The 16,395-nt window shown below is 40.9% G+C and overlaps 3 protein-coding genes across 3 annotated transcripts; 1 reads left to right on the forward strand and 2 right to left on the reverse strand.

Moving 5' to 3' along the window:
• The first annotated feature begins 283 nt into the window (after positions 1-283).
• On the forward strand, positions 284-2,190 carry cib1 (calcium and integrin binding 1 (calmyrin)). Its single transcript, XM_033634375.1, has 7 exons — positions 284-452; positions 885-919; positions 1,042-1,141; positions 1,302-1,455; positions 1,548-1,666; positions 1,786-1,874; positions 1,964-2,190. The coding sequence occupies exons 1-7, from the start codon at positions 402-404 to the stop codon at positions 1,983-1,985; spliced, it is 570 nt and encodes a 189-aa protein (XP_033490266.1). The 5' UTR covers positions 284-401; the 3' UTR covers positions 1,986-2,190.
• Positions 1,961-5,906, reverse strand: rccd1 (RCC1 domain containing 1). Its single transcript, XM_033634374.2, has 8 exons — positions 5,621-5,906; positions 5,265-5,471; positions 3,898-4,063; positions 3,682-3,803; positions 3,501-3,605; positions 2,826-2,996; positions 2,685-2,714; positions 1,961-2,511 (listed from the first exon to the last, which is right to left on the reverse strand). The coding sequence occupies exons 1-8, from the start codon at positions 5,829-5,831 to the stop codon at positions 2,360-2,362; spliced, it is 1,164 nt and encodes a 387-aa protein (XP_033490265.1). The 5' UTR covers positions 5,832-5,906; the 3' UTR covers positions 1,961-2,359.
• Positions 5,907-7,303: 1,397 nt separating this feature from the next.
• Positions 7,304-15,171, reverse strand: unc45a (unc-45 myosin chaperone A). Its single transcript, XM_033636007.2, has 19 exons — positions 15,013-15,171; positions 14,699-14,891; positions 13,466-13,641; positions 13,244-13,333; positions 12,933-13,100; positions 12,470-12,638; positions 12,160-12,330; positions 11,745-11,916; positions 11,311-11,611; positions 11,112-11,206; positions 10,834-10,975; positions 10,501-10,641; positions 9,682-9,809; positions 9,538-9,604; positions 9,319-9,432; positions 9,116-9,231; positions 8,629-8,746; positions 8,388-8,543; positions 7,304-8,270 (listed from the first exon to the last, which is right to left on the reverse strand). The coding sequence occupies exons 1-19, from the start codon at positions 15,034-15,036 to the stop codon at positions 7,983-7,985; spliced, it is 2,829 nt and encodes a 942-aa protein (XP_033491898.2). The 5' UTR covers positions 15,037-15,171; the 3' UTR covers positions 7,304-7,982.
• Between the last annotated feature and the right edge of the window lie 1,224 nt (positions 15,172-16,395).

Below are 16,395 nucleotides of genomic sequence, written 5' to 3' on the forward strand. Positions count from 1 at the left end.
GTTACTCTCAAATAAAAGCAAAGAAACAAACATGCCACGAAAATACTTTTAAAAGAAGTTTAAGATTTTCACATCAATTGGAAATAAAAATGTATGTAACGAGCTTTTTTTTTTTTTAACTTTTAAGCTTTTTTTATTTTATTCAACTAACATATAAACTGTGTCAAAATTGGATTAAAAAGTCCTAACTGCACAGGTTAGCCCTAGCTGTCACCTGTTGCCGTCCTTTTGTCGTGATGGCAGCTGTTTGCAAGTACGTCACTATGGAAACCATTACGTAGCTCACAGGAAATCCAGCCAGATACCGGAAGTAAGCGATGTAAAACCGAGTTGTTGACTAATAGTTCGGTGTATAACTTTTTACAACAACAAAAGTATACTTTCGAGTCGAAGTTTTGAAAATGGGCACCACGGCAAGTCAACTTGGGAAGGACTTGCTCTCGGAATATCAAGTAAGTGCCCATAATGTCTTCAAAAGCAAATTTTGTATCGTAATACTGTTAACCGAGCGGCTAATTTTGACAACAGTTGTTTTTACGTACCGTAATAACATGTCGTGACGTAGCAATCTTAGCCTAATGTTTTCAGGTAAAATAAAACTAGTGCAGCCTTGTCATTAGGAGTAAAGTTTGGTTTATTTACGGTCTGTCTTTCCTACAACGTTAAACTATACATAACGCTAATGGCAGCCATAATGAACTACCACTTGTCATGAAGCTTTTTAGTAGTATAAAAGCTAATATTGCCAATATCACTACAGTTAATCAGACTATTGATGTTTTAAAATAAATGAAACTCATAAATGTATTCCAGTGTTGTTTATTTGTATTGTTCCTGTTTAATCTTTGACTACTTATTTTAATAATGCTCACTTTTACTCGTAGGAACTGACATTCTTGACAAAACAAGAAATTCTTCTGTAAGTGATCAGCTGCATATCACATTACACGTTACCAGTTTACAAAAGCACTGTAATCAATCTAGCACCGCTTATTGTGATCCATGATTAAGCTTTGTGTGCGTGTGTGTATGTGTGTTTAGCGCTCACAAGAGATTCACTGAACTGCTCACAAAAGATGAGAAAGACCTCCCAAACACCAGAGTGCCCATGGAGAGGATTCTCACTCTGCCAGAGCTCAAGGTGAGAAACTGTTTGATAGTAAAGCAGTGGAAATGTGGTGTTATGTGGAGCACTTAGTTCTTAAAGCATGGCTAGGATTGTCCTGTACTTTGTATGTTCTTGAGGAAGTGCTTCACGCGCTGACAATCTGTGCTGACCCTTGTGCTTGTTCCTGTCACAGTCCAACCCTTTCAGGAAAAGAATCTGCCATGTATTCTCCACATCTGAACACAAAGATGGAAGCCTCACATTCGAGGACTTTCTGGATCTCTTGAGTGCCTTCAGCGACTCTGCTACTCTGGAAATCAAATCCCACTATGCATTCCGTATTTTTGGTAAAGACGTTGATTAAAAAAAATAAAAGCGAGCTGGTTATTATTGATTCATGTGGGCTATCAGTCTGTAATAAGAATGTTGATACTTTCAGACTTTGACGATGACGGAACTCTTGATAGTGGTGATCTGGAGAAGCTGGTAAACTGCCTGACCGGTGAGACAGATGACACAAGACTAAACCCTGATGAAATGAGACAGCTCATCAGCAATGTAAGTTCACTGAGGCTTCTCCTCTTTGAAGATGTGAGAGGCACACTAGATGGTTAAAATAGAGTGGTACAAGGATGTGTAAGTGGGCTCAATAGTTGTTTCCTTTGTATGTTCTTCAGATTCTTGAAGAGTCAGACATCGACAAGGATGGAACCGTGAACCTCTCGGAGTTTCAGCACGTCATTTCAAGGTCGCCGGATTTTGTCAGGTGAGTGAAAAACTAACCACTGTTGTCACTGACACTTCACACAGTTTTGTTCACTCTTAACCGCCTGTTATATCTTGATTTGTCTGCAGTTCTTTCAAGATTGTGCTGTGAAGACATCTAACGGACTGTGGAAATGCACCAACCTATAACTCTCACATGGTGTTTAATTTTCAGTTGGAACTATTTTAGACATTTGCCTTAAATTAATATAAGCTGTGGATTTTACTGCCTTAACTATTTTATGCAACGTTTGTGAAATATAAAACCTGTGATTTTTTATTACTATACAGAAAATTAAAATTATTTCCAAAAACTATACATTTACAAATTTTCTTGTTTTTTTATAAAGACAAATGAGAAGAACTTGTATGTTACAAAATATATTTAATTTAAAGTCTTTTTGTTGTGAATATTTACACTTCCTTGTACATTGTCCAAAGTTCAGTGTCCATGTCTCTCAAGGGGATTCCAAAGTATTTTTATGATCAAGCTACTTCCTCCTTGGTGACAGCAGCAAAAGTATTCCACGCCCCGCACACTACATCCTCCACACACATCTGCTGCTCCCTGAAGAACTCCACACGCTGGGGCTCATCCGAACTGATTAAATTCTGGTGTCCAAGTTGGCCGTACTCCCCTGAAATGATGGGGAAAAAAAGGACAGGGTGAGTTCAACATATAACTAGGTTTTGCTCTAAGTGTACTGATTAATTAAACTGATACTGGGAACATGCTACAGAGATTTAACACATTTGCAACACAGCCAATGACACCCTGTTTGGGTCTTGTTGGCTCTGAATTCAAACTTACCCCAGCCCCATGTGTAGAGGTCACCTGTGGCTGGAATTAGAAAATATAAGATAAAGACAATGACATAGGTTTGCCAAGAAAATGTGCACCCATTCAATAACAATGATCAATACACAGCTTTTGTCAGATGTGATTTCTTACTTGTTACTGCAGCTGTGTGTCTGCAGCCACAGCTGACCGTCTTGATTTCACATGATGGAGTGATATCCAGCAGAGCCGGGAATGCCTGGATCGATATGAATACCTCCTCATGTTTCTCTCCCTCCTGCTGCTCGTCAGCGAGAGATGTGCGGGCATCTTGGCGTGGTTCTCCTGTTCAGCACAGTTAATGTTGTAGTACTTACTACAACTCAAGTCATTACTTTAAGTGGCTACCATGAGCAGCATATTTGGCAACATGTATGAAATTATATAACAGTTCAAGGGGGTGGTTCATTCATGACGATATAATGCTTTACTCCAAATTATGTCTGTACATTTAAGTAGTTTTTAAATTTGTATTTTGAGGTACAATGGAGCTTGACGGCAATGAGTTTATGGTGCTTCAAGTGCCAAACACACGTTTGAAAAAGATATAAAGAGAGTGAATCCACAGTATCTCTGATGCTCAGAGTTAATCACTTGGCAAGCGTCCTTTATAGATGCTGTGGAAATGCTGATACTTAAGAGTGGGAATATTGTAACAATCATACATGCCATAAAAAAACAATGCAGCTAAGTACAATAAAGTGTCTGGATCAACAGATAGCACGGTGGGTAAAAAGAACTGACTTTGATTGTGTTTTAAGGTGAAGTGTTATAGGGAAACAGATTTACCTGCTTGTTGGCTACTCTGCTGCTCTGCTGCCTTCCTCAGACCTCGTGATGGAAGTCCAAGCTGCCCACTTTCATTCCAGCCCCACACGTAAAGGTCACCCCCATCTGAAGCAAAAGGTCATTTAATCCTCACAGTGAGGGTACAACTCTTTCCACTGCCAACACCTTGTGTGACACTTACCACTAATACAGACAGAGTGCCAGCTTCCTGTAGCGATACAGCTCATGGGCATCCCCCAGAGTGCCTCCACTGCCCTGGGCTCGTCCTCAGAGGTGAGGCCTCCGTGCCCCAACTGACCATGGCTGACAAATAAACACATGCACACACATAAGATCAAGATATGCATGTGGGTGTTACTTCTCTGATTCCCAGTAAAGACAGATGTGTGAGGTCTACCTGCCCAGTCCCCAGGTGTACACAGCTCCAGAGGCACTGAGAAGGATGGCATGCTCTGCACTCAGTGCCAGACTCTTGGCTCTCAGGTGTGGTGATAAGGAGCGGTAGAGGGGCGGTGTTGTGGCTATGTAACCACCAGGGACCAATGGGAGATTCACAGGGGGTCCTGGAAGGCAGCAAGAAGAGTACTGTTTATTCAATTAACACATTCGACTTCTAGAAGCTGTCAAAGAAGTTAGGATAGTAGTGAAAGTACTCAAAGTACTCAGATTTGGTTCTCAAGTAAGAGTACTGATAGCACACTGTAAAAGTACTCTGCTACAAGTAAAAGCCTGTGTTAAAATTTCTACTTGAGTACTCAAGTATTACCTGCAAAATGTACTAAAAGTAGCAAAAGTAAAATACCTCACAATGCAAAATGACCCCTTTCAGAGTGTTTAATTATGGAGCTTTCTATAGGTGTGACTTCAGGGTCTCTCCAAGGGATGTCGGCTTTTAGTCTATAACAATACATAAAGATTCAGAGAAACTATAGCTGTAAAATATATGTAGGCTAATGCAGTTGCAAGTACAATATTCCCCCCTGTGGTGTAGTGGAGTATGTACTGATTAACCAAAACCAGGTGAAGTGAAAAACATTGATCATCTTGTCACAATGCAATGTTCTGTTGGGAAACGTTTAGTCCTGGCATTCATGGATGCAACTTGATGCACTCCACCTACCTAAACACAGTTTAAGACCAAGCACTGCACCCCCAAACCCTGTTGGGGCCTCCTTGGATCAAACTTGGCTCTGACCTGTTGAGGCATGGACACAGACCTCTGAGGAGTGCCTTGTGGAGTCTGGCACCAGGGCATTGGCGGCAGATCCTCTACGTTTTGTGGGTTGTGAGGTGAGGTACTGGCAGGTCCCACAGATGCTCAATGAGACTGGGATCTGGGGAATTTGGAGGCCAGGTGAACGCCTAGAGCTCTTTGTTATGTTCCTTGAGCCATTCTTGAGTAGTCTGCCATCTACAGTGCTGTAGCCATGAGGCGGGGTACTTGATCTGCAACCGTGTTTGGGCAGGTAGAGTGTGTCAAGAGGCATCCATATGAATGCCAGGACCCAAAGGTTTCCCAGCAGAACACTGCATTGTAACAAAATGATCAATGTTATTCACTTCACCTGACAGTGGTTTTGACGTTTCGGCTGATCGGTGTATGTAGTGCAGTAAAAAGTACAATATTTCCCTCTGTGATGTAGTGACGTAGAAATATAAAGTAGCAACAAATGGAAATACTCAGGCAAAGTACAAGTACCTCAAAATTGTACTTAAGTAAATGTACTTAATTATCCTCCACCGCTGTATTAGGATATACATTACCTGAGCTGTCTGAGTGTGTTTTTATTTCCATGCTCCATGTTAGAGTCTTCTCTTCCTTCTGCAGATCCCAGGACTCAACTCTGTCTGAGAAAGCGAGGGTCAGGTAGGACTCACTGATGATGGCATCCTTACAGCCCCGGCTCTCTTTCAGAGGACTGCCACATGACTCAGTGGAGACGAAACCTGCCAGGCACACACAGCTGTCACCTACAGACAGACAGACAGACAGACAGACACAGAGAGAGAACATGATGAATACACGAGTTAATATTTATGTCATGAGTGTGGCATGAAAGACGCTTTCTATTTCTGATAAGAGTGCTCAACCAGAGCTCTTTTATCTTGGACAGACTCACCATCCAAATACACAGATGCTCTTCGACTCCAACTTGCTCTAATTTGAAAATCAGTATCAAAGCAGCCTCCACTTCTGTCCACCTGACCATTAAGCTCTGTTGGACTACTCACTTTAACCTCCTTTACAGGGTCGCTGCACTCTCCTTTAATTAATTTATCGGGGACGAATATCTGTCCAAAAGCGTTGAAGCCAAATCCGAACCACCGCATTGGAAACGCTGAACCTCTGTTTACGCTGCTGAACCGGACGACGCAGTTGTTCGCACAGTTTGAACACTGGTGTATGGAGCACCGGGGTGTACTGCGCATGCGCTGAAGTATCGCGCAGTCATTCCTCATTTCTGATTTTCAAAAAAGATTTTAAGTACCACGCAAATGAGTTATGATACATGAATATACATATATATATATATATATATATATATATAAAAAACTGTGAATCTTGTTTTTGTTTTAATTTTTTTTTTTGCTTCTGGTATTTCCTTTTGGGGAATTATAGTCAGGTCCATAATTATTTGGACAATGATACAGTTGTCGTCATTTTGGCTCTGTACACCACCACAATGGGTTTTAAATGAAACAATGAATACCTGCTTAAAGTGCAGACTCTCAGCTTTGATGAAAGCTGAAGTGTTTGGGGCTACATTACCTGCTCAGATTCAACTAAATGCTTCAAAACTCATTGGACGATGCTTCACAGTGCAGTTGGACATTGACCTGAAGCATATTGCAAAAGCAACCAAAGACATTTTTAAGGCAAAGAAGTGGAATGTTCTGCAATGGCCAAGTCATATCATCTGACCTGAATCCAACTGAGCATGTGTTTCTCTTGCTGAAGCCAAAACTGAGGGCAAAACACCCAAAACACAAGCAGGAAGTGCAGACGGCTGCAGTAAAAGGCTGGCAGAGCATCACCAGGGAAGAAACCCAGCATCTGATGATGCCTATGTGTCCAACACTTCAGGCAGTCATTGACTGTAAAGGATTTGCAACCAAGTATTAAAACTGACTGTTTAATTGATGATTATGTTAGTTTGTCCAAATACTTATGAGCCCTTAAAGTTGGGGGACTGTGTGAAGAAATGGTTGTCATTCCTACACGGTTCATACTACATTTTTGAAAAAAGCCTTAAATGAAAGCTGAGAGTCTGCACTTTAAGCAGGTATTCATTGTTTCATTTAAAACCCATTGTGGTGGTGTACAGAGCCAAAATGACGACAACTGTATCATTGTCCAAATAATTATGGACCTGACTGTATATTTTATTTTTTCCTCCATGGTGTTTTTCAATTTAGTTTGACTTCTTTGGAATATTTCTCTATTTAAAAGAAATAATAATTAAAATAAACTTATTAGTATTTAATTAAAATGAATTAAAAATATTATTTTAAAAATATCTGTCCTGTTGTAAATTCTTTTATTTCTTTCCTCCATGGGTTTTTTTCTCTATTTAAAAAAAAGATGTATTATTAAAATAAAATTATTATTATTTAATTAAAGTTAAATTAAAATATTATTTTTAAAATATGTCTGTTTGTAAATTGGCAATACAAGTCTACAGCTGTCTTTTTAATTTTCTGTTTTATTTTATCGTATGCACAAATAAATAACCAGAGAACTATAGTATTGTTACAAAATGACTTGACAGTGAAGATGGGTGAACTCAGACGTGACAATATAATTCAGGGAAAGTCTGAGGTTTTATTTATTTCCCATGTGTTTAGTCAAAACATGACAAACCATACAAGTAAGACACTGGAAATAGAGTGGAGTGATGATAATAACTGACATTAAAAACAAAAAGCACACAATTATGTGTATGAAATGGTAAAATTTTATAAAAACAATTACTAGAAAATGAGTTACCTGCAGAAAATGTGTGCACACGCTGAAAACTGCTGAATTAGAATTCACACTGAGTATAGTAGTGTACAAAATGAAAAATAAAGAGTGTATTTTGGGGAATAAACAAAGAATACGAAACAAAATATTTGCAAATACGAGGAAATAGCGATACTTCTGTAAAGTAGCCTTACTGGTCTCCAAGTCAAACAAACACTTACAGTAGAGGGAGATACAGTATAATTGAGATAAATACAATCAGTGGAAAAGCAATGTGAAACAGCAAACCACTTCTGTGAGGATCCACTGGTTTTCATTTACTACTTTTCTTCATTCATTTATTTATTTATTGCTTCTCACAGTTTTTGGTTAAGACACAAGCATGTCAGGACCAGCTCATACCCATCCAGACCAAAACTGATTTTCCTGCAAGAGTGAAATGACTTCACTGGTCCCACTTAATACTCAAAGCACTTTAACATTGCCAGAGGGCAAATCCACACGCTGCAGCTGTCTTTTCAGGGCTCAGTTCCTTTGCCCTTCTCCCTCCCTTCCCTGCTCATAATGATGCTGTACTCCACCGCCTTGTCCAGACAGCTCTGAGCTATCTTAGAAACAGGCTCCGGCGTGCCCTCTCCTCCCTTTGCCAAGACAGAAAGAATCTCCAGAGCCTCGCTCTCCATGAGCATCTCGGCCAGACTCTTCTCTGCCTCCATCATGTTCCGCACTATGACCACTCCACGGTGGCGCAGGTCGGGTATGTCACAGAGCAATAACGACTGTATGATCTCTAGCCAGTGGGTCGTCTGAGAAAAGAGGACAACAAGAAGTAATGTGAGCTAAAACGAATAAAAAATTATTTTAGTGTGCCACAGAGTTGATGAATGTGTGGGGACAGCAAGCTGCTGCAGTGGTCTGCTTACTGTTCCAGGTATGCGGGCGCAGAGCTCAGGCTGCTCAGCGGTCAGCATGGCCAGAGTTCCTGCAGCAGCTCTCCGCAGCCTCTCGTCCTCCTCTCCACTGTAGAGCACAAGCAGCTTCAGGCGATCGTTTCCTGTGGCCAGGTACAGCTTCTGCACCTGAGGACACAACAAACACACACATGTTTACGTCTACTTTTCATAGTATTTGTGCCATACAGTCATTTATTAATATGTGCCGTACCTCTGTGCTTAAAACCAGATTACACATGCACTCTGTGGCAGAAGCTCGGACCAGGTCGTGCTCCTCAAACATGTAGCCTTCAATTTTTGGGACTGCCTTCTCTTTTATGATCTTTTGTCTGTAAGACAACACACTTCAGATACTCTGAACACAGATACAAAACTGGAATGTCATGATGAAAGATAAATCATGAAAGGAAAACTGTAGACTAGTAAGCAAAAACATTCAAGTGTGGAGCTTTGACCTGATAAAATCTACGATCAGTAAAGACAAAATCAGGAAGGCATTGTTGTACATCTTAAAAGGTTTAAATGCCTGCACACTGACAGGACATGACCTCAGCTATGTTAAAAAAACAGTATTAACACTGTCAAACTATTAACATGCTTTTGAGGTCATCATTCAGACTTAAAATACTTGCATCCTCAAAGTCCTAAAAACAGCACTGTACATGTATTCTTAGGAGAGACTCCCCCTAGTGGCCAACCTTAGTCTATCACTGATGCCGGCCAGGTTGGTAAGAGCCATGAGTGCCTCGAAGTTCTGCAGCAGGGTGCATTCAAGACTCAGAAGACTGACAAGGGGGCGCACCATCTCATAGATCTGACAACAAAAAGTGAGGCAAGGTTAAATAGTAAAAGCACTTTTCTTTTTAAACCGAAGAGGCTTTTACCAGCATGCAAATCTCACCCTTTCTCCTGGGAAGGCAATTTCTGGGTTTGATGTGATGGCGATTTTTGCGAGGGCTTGTGCTGCTTTGATTTTACCTATGTCTGTGTTGTCAGATGCCAGTGGGATCAGAGCCTGCGGAGGAAAACAGTCATCATGAATCATTTAAGCTATTAAAGCAAAGTGCTTAGGCTAAATGGTGTACAGGCTAAAATAAGTATAGTTATCAGGGTGCTCTACCTTTCCTCCACCCTGTGCCACCACCGTGCCTCTGTCTTCCTGTCGTTCCACCAAAGCCAAGAAGACCCTGCCATGAGGAATGCAATTAACACAGAATCTACAGAGAGAATGCTGAGTGAAAAAGACTCACTGCTGTTGTCCTACCTGGCGATACATTCTCTGCAAGCCTCGGTGAGGGCAGGACTCTCCTGTTTGACCATACACACCAACGCAGACACCACACCAGCCTCCAGCAGCTTCACAAGACGTTTCTCCACGTAGGACTGTGCATCCTGACATATGACAAGACAGACAGGTTCATGTCAAACCATCTCTAAAGAAAAAAAAAAAGCATGTAAAAGTAGTAAAGTCTCTGTTCAGTACTGAAGTAATGTTGTGTGCGGTAGACTTGGGCGGTATCAAGGTATTACCAGGGTATTTAAAAATCCTGAAGGTATGATTTTTAACACCGAAACAAATACAGGGACTGCTCTTTCTATTAAACTGACAAGGAGATGCTGTATAGAGATGATGTAGTGCACAACATGCGCCACCAGAGGTCAGTCTCAGCTGAGAATGGCTGCAACTATGAGTGGTGCCGAAAACATTACCAGACTAATAAAAACAGCAACGGCAGAAAGACACAGTGGGGAGAAACAGCATGTAAAGTCTACATATTTTCAGATCTGACTGAATTAAATTAATCTTAGTACGGTAAAAGAAAGCAATTTGAATTCAGTTAGTGTACAGCTGTATTTTCTGTTTAGTAAGAAAAATAGGTGTAAGAATATTTCCTTTCTTAAGTTTGTGGCATGTAGAAAACTATGCTTTAACTTTTTATTTTTAGTTTTACACAGGGAGTCATAGTGTCTACGCCGGTGAAATGTTTTAGGAAGGTATGAGGGTATGAAAAAATGGATGCCATCCAAGCCTAGTATGTAGCAAATACTGCTCAGCATGAATACACAAAAATTAAAATAGTACCTTGGGATGCTCCTCAGGCACATGCTGCTTTGCATACTTGGCCAGCTCTACCATCTGAGGGTCTGGCTTTTCCACATCATAGCTGTTGGTGCAATTTACTAAGGTGGAGCCCACAGCAAAGAGCACCGTTTTATCCTCAGACTGCAGGAAACACAAAGTAAAACAACGTTGTCAAAACCATAAAAGTGTTTGTGTAGTGGTTTCAAATACTACACAAAAGCAAACATCAAAACCACTGAGATGCTCTTCTGAGAGGAATCTGGCTTCATGATTGCTCTGTAGTGTCTCCTTGTCACAAGTATTAAAACCTCTAATTACAAACATCAGTCAAACCTTTGCCAGCTCAAACATGGCGAGGAGAGCGTTCTTGTCTTCCACTAAGTCCTCCTTCACATCAGCATCAAAAGTGAGGTAGGCGAGGCCCTCCACAGACCACCGGCGGGAGGTTGCCGGCAGAGACTCATTACACAGCCACCTAAAAGAGAAAGAGAAACAGCTTGCTTCTTATTTTGAATCCAAGGAACCAATCTGGTTATGCAACAATGTGGATCAGGCATGACACATTTCTCTTAATCTACCTCATGCCAGAGATTTAATACGGGCAAACATACTTCCTGCACTGCTTGGCAAGCTTTAGCGTGGATCCCTCGGCAAACTGCTTCATGCTGAAGTCTGTCCCTCCTGCTGATCCAAGCTTGCACAGACCCTGTATAATTATCATCAGAAACCATAGTTCATTTATCTTTATTTATAGATGTTCACTCCTCCACCTGTCTGAGATAAATATACGTGCTTTGCTGCAGCACTCACCACCAGGGCTCTCACACGTATCCTGTCATTCTCGCTCTTCTTGTAGAGATCCTTCAGAAGAGCGACGCCGTTGGCCGTGATGAAGGAGGCTCTCTTGGCCTTGCCTGCAGCATGGATGAGAGTCTCCACCGCTACCTGCTGGTGAATTACATCTTCGGAGGCACACAGAGAGATCACCGCATCCATCATCCCTGACATCTCCAGAGTTCTGTTACCCACATCGCTCGGTCCTTGGAGGAGCACTGATACTGTCTGGATGGCTCGTAGCTTGCTATCTAGGCCTTGTCGGTTAAAATGGTGCCTAATCAGAAAAACGTCAGATAAAAAAGTCTGTAAAAGAACACCATTCTTCATCTCATGGCCTGTGATAAGTTTTTTTTTTTTGTGTACTTAAGTTATTGCAGTGTGAAGATGCTCATGTAACAGAAACTCACTGTACATATTCTTCACACAGCTTGACGAAGTTGTCCCTCTCTTTGTCGCTCTTTAGGTCATCGTAGAGTTTGCTAAGCAGGACAGAGCAGCTCATGTGGGAGTTGTCTGTGAGAGGTGGTCCCTCTAAAAGCTCAGGGACTGTCCCGGCTACCTCAAGGATTTTCTTCAGGCCTACAGGAGAGCATTAATCATTCATTAATCTGGCTGGAGCAAACAACAAATAAAACTGGTGCCAGAATGTCTGAAATGGGCTAGAAATAGCTGAGGCCTAGAATGAACACTTCCTTCTCCTTTCCATAGTAGTGCAACTGTACTAAAAACTGAACTGGGTGTGTTTGGCAGCAGGTCTATGTCTGTTTTATATCAATCACAGCATAAAAATGTGAGAACATTATGTGCAGGTGTGTTTCATACCCTGGTCTATCACCCATAACGTGAGGGAGTTATCTGGGTTTTTGAAGGACTTGCGGGGAACTTGTTTGACCAGGAGGTTGATGGCACTGTCTCTGCCCGGCCCCGACACATTAGATGCTTGCATCATTTCCAAGAGGTGGCGTAACATTGAGCGTAGCTCCTTGGAAGGTTCTGTGATAGATTCAGAAAGTCAATTGTCATTCAAAGCAAAGGACAGAGAGCAGATACACACAAAAAAAGCATTTTTTATTGCTTAACTTTCATATGTGGCCAAGTCCAAACACAAACATGATCAAGAGCCCAGACTCACCAGGAAGTATGGCTTCATCTTTCCCTCTGATCTCTTTTTTCATGCCCTCCGTCAGAGCCTCAAACATCACTTGCAGCAGGTGGCAGGCAGCCAGAGACACAGCGGAGGCTCCTGATCCCATTACGGCACACAGCTGCTCCATCCCCAACTCATTCACGATAGCCATAGTCTGGGAACAGGACAGTGGATGTTAGCAATAAAAAGCAACAAAGCCATTTGCAAGTTTTACGAGCAGGGTGAATGACGCCTCTGACAGACATGGCTGTTGATGAAGAGTGCTACAGCAGACTTAACAATAAATGGAAACTGAAATGCATAGAAATTAAAATACAAATCCAAAGGCCATCACTATGGATGCACTCACTGTTTTACCTAGGTTAAGTGAATCTGAATAAGTGAATACAAGTTTGCATATCAGTGAGAAAAGGGATTTTAAAGATGGTGTAATGAATGTCACACTTACTCTGGACTGGTGTCCTGTGCACAACCCTACCAGGGTCCTCAGGGCAGAGAGGACAACATCCTCCTGCTTTGACTGAAGAAGTTTCTGAATCAGCTTCACTCCATCGTTACGGAAGATCTGCTCAGCTCCTGCGTCCTCTCGAGATAACACTACTAGATTCTGAGCAGCCTGAAATTAAATAATGGATCATATAATTTTGGTGTATTACAATTCTGCAGATAGATCAAGATACAATGAACACAAATCAAACACATAATAAAAGAACAGATTCCAGCAGTTTGATATGTTCCTGCCTTTTGAGTGACCCTTACCTTTTGTCGATCTGAGTCTTTTGCAGATGCATCTAAGAGAAGGGAAAACATCTGCTGCACACGAGCATCTGTGGAGTTTAGTTGCGCCGACTACGCGGTTAAGAGAGAAGATGTTAATTAGCAAGAGTTTTTTCAGGGCACTGTTTAAAATACAAGACAAACCTCCATGACCTTTCATTTACTTCATTCAAAATTCAAAATAACAAAACAAAAACACATCACCTTGTGTTGGATCTGTGCTCCCAGTTGTCTAAGCAGATCCTGGAAGGCTTTGTTTTTGGGTTCCAGCTGTGCACACCTCTGAGTATCCAGAAACGCCTGATCAAGCCGACCGAGTTTCTGGTAAGCCTGAGCTCTCCGGAACCTGGCTTTAACATCACCTGGGTCTGTATCGAGAGCTGAAGAGTGACAGACATGGCGTTTAATATAACTGTGCACACACATCCATAAATCTTTAAGGAAATTTTCACCCACAGAATGACCATTTATATAATAGTTAGTCGCGCTGTGTTACCTTGAAACCAAGACAACATTTTTCTTGCATGCCATGCATACATTGTTGATGAGTTAATTAAACTTTTAACAACACCAAAACTTTATCAAAACATCTGTTCACAAACTCTAACACAACTCATGCAGCATCATCCAAGTGTCATTTATCCAGTTGCATGCTCAGTTCTTCCAAAACACATTGCATTGCCTTGTCTTCAGCCCTTTCTGACTGGGACTAAAAGTGAAACTGTGCCTTCACTTTTCGTCCCTTTCAGAAGGGGCTGAAGCATACGACTGCATACATGAAACTGGGTTTATATGTTGTATTAGATGTTTTGATTTTGGCTAGTTTTGCTGTTGTTAAACCTGGTTCCCCTTGACTACAATTAAGTAATGTTTGCCATTTTTGGATCCTTCATTTACCAGGTGCATGCAAGAAAAAAATTTTCTTCACAAATTCAATGTAACAAAGCATTAATAATTGATATATAAGTGGTTATTTTGTGGGTGAAGTATTCCTTTAATCCAGTCAGAGTGACAGTTCATGTTTCAATACACTAAATAGTTTTTGCTTTTACCTCAGCTGCAAATAGTTTCTTTCCTTTAAGATAAGACAGTTGGTGGGTGTATGTGTGTTGAAAGGGTTTCTCAGTTAAATTATTAACCCAAGGGTCTATATATCATCATGAGTGTCTCTGTCAATGGAAAATAGCTGCTGCTGAGCATTTTAAATGTAACACTTACAGCATCCCTAATCGCATGTCATTCAGGATCCTGGTAAGGGGTAAGTTACACTCTATAGATCCAAACCAGTAAATATATGGACAGATTGCAATCCAGGTAAAAGTGAGCTTCATTGTGTATTTAGGTTAAGTGCCCCTTAATTTAAACTAAGATTAAAACGTGGCTTTGGGCTCAGTGATGTATAAACCCTACAATAACCTAGACTGTGCTATATCCCACCTTTAGAGGCATCAGCCTCTGCTTTGCTGTACTCCTCCTGTTTCAGGTAGCATGCAGAGCGGTTGCGATAAAGCACAGCACTCTCTTCTTGGTTGTCACTCAGCTTTAATGCTTTGGTGTAACAGCAGATAGCTCCCTGTATGTCTCCTGCCTTGAAAAGCGTGTTCCCCTCCTCCTTCAAGGCGGCAGGGTCCTGGGTTAAAGAGAAAGGTAGGTGACAGGGGCTCAGAATGACAGAAATGCTACGAGTTAATGCTTTTCTAATGAAATCTGCTAAGCTAAAGATGCTACGTAGCTAACTGCTGTTGCCTTACCTTTTCTTTTTCACTCTCACTCATCTTCAAGGCGTGATAGACTAAACGGCGTTACTTAGTATGGAGAATATGTAGTTAAATTTTACTTTACTTCGTCACAAACACCGCTAACTTCAGCCAAACATGTTTCATCTTGCTACGCTTCCGGGTGTCCGCAGCACGTTGATGACGTTTACGCACCTTCCCCTCGTGCTCCATTGCCATATAAGGAAGAGAGGAGCCAGAGCATGTCAGTCTCCATCTCTGCTTTATTTGGCTACATTTTCATCCTGTGGCTCTCCTCACACACACACACACACACACACACACAAGGCTTTTGTCAAGCATTTTAATGCTGTTGGCTCACTGTTAGATGGTTAAACCTCAGCAAAGAATACTTAAGAATACTAGAATACTTATACAAGCATATCTCATGTACGTTTCTGGTAACACTTTCTAATAAGCCATTTTTTCTAAATACTTTCAAGGTGTAATAAATTGCTTTATTAACACTTCATGAATCATTAGTGAGGTTTGACAGGCCAGTATCTGACAACAACTTTCTGCTTGCCAAATTGTGAAAAATCACTTTGGCTGGTTGGACCGTTGACCACTTACTCGGGGCCAAATCCATTCATTAACAACCTGTTTAACATTTAAAACTGCAGACTTGATGGATTAAAAACACTTTACTAATGACGTATTGGAATTTATAGCTGCAGACTTGATGGCTCATTATAAAGTGAGTAACTCATGAGTATCTACTGATGGATTGCCAACATTTGTATCTGTGCTGTTAAGAAACAGACTAAACACTAGTCTGAGGGATTTTTTTTAACAACATAGCTACCCAACAGTTGCTCTGTTGGTTTATAATGGTTTACAAAGGATTATGACATTATTTGTTAACCATAAAGCCCTTGAAAACCTTATGTAAAGGGTGACTCATAAGCATGTGGTATCATTATAGTTTAAATTTATAGTTTAGGAAACCATAAGACTAGATACGGTGCCTTGCAAAAGTGTTCATACCCCTTATGTGATAGACCCACACAAAGTAGCCCATAATTGTGAAGTGGAATGAAAAGATTGCAGACTCTAGCTGTGCAAAGCTGGCAGAGACATACCCCAAAAGACTTGCAGCTTCACCAAAGACTTGCAAAAAACTTCATAGTTTAGTATGTCTTTAAAAATCACATAAACATGTCATTGTATAGTATTTCATCAAAAATCATGAAAAAAAGTCATAGTGTGTCGTAAAAAATCGCGAAAATTCATAGAATGGTATGTTGTCAAAAATCACAAAAAAAACCCTGTCATAGTTTAGTATGTCTGCAAAAATCACGAAAAACGTCATAGTTTAGTTTTTCGTCAAAAATCATGAAAAACCTCATTGTATAGTTT

Source organism: Epinephelus lanceolatus, chromosome 5 (genome assembly GCF_041903045.1).
Source record: "Epinephelus lanceolatus isolate andai-2023 chromosome 5, ASM4190304v1, whole genome shotgun sequence".
Classification (NCBI taxonomy): domain Eukaryota; kingdom Metazoa; phylum Chordata; class Actinopteri; order Perciformes; family Serranidae; genus Epinephelus; species Epinephelus lanceolatus.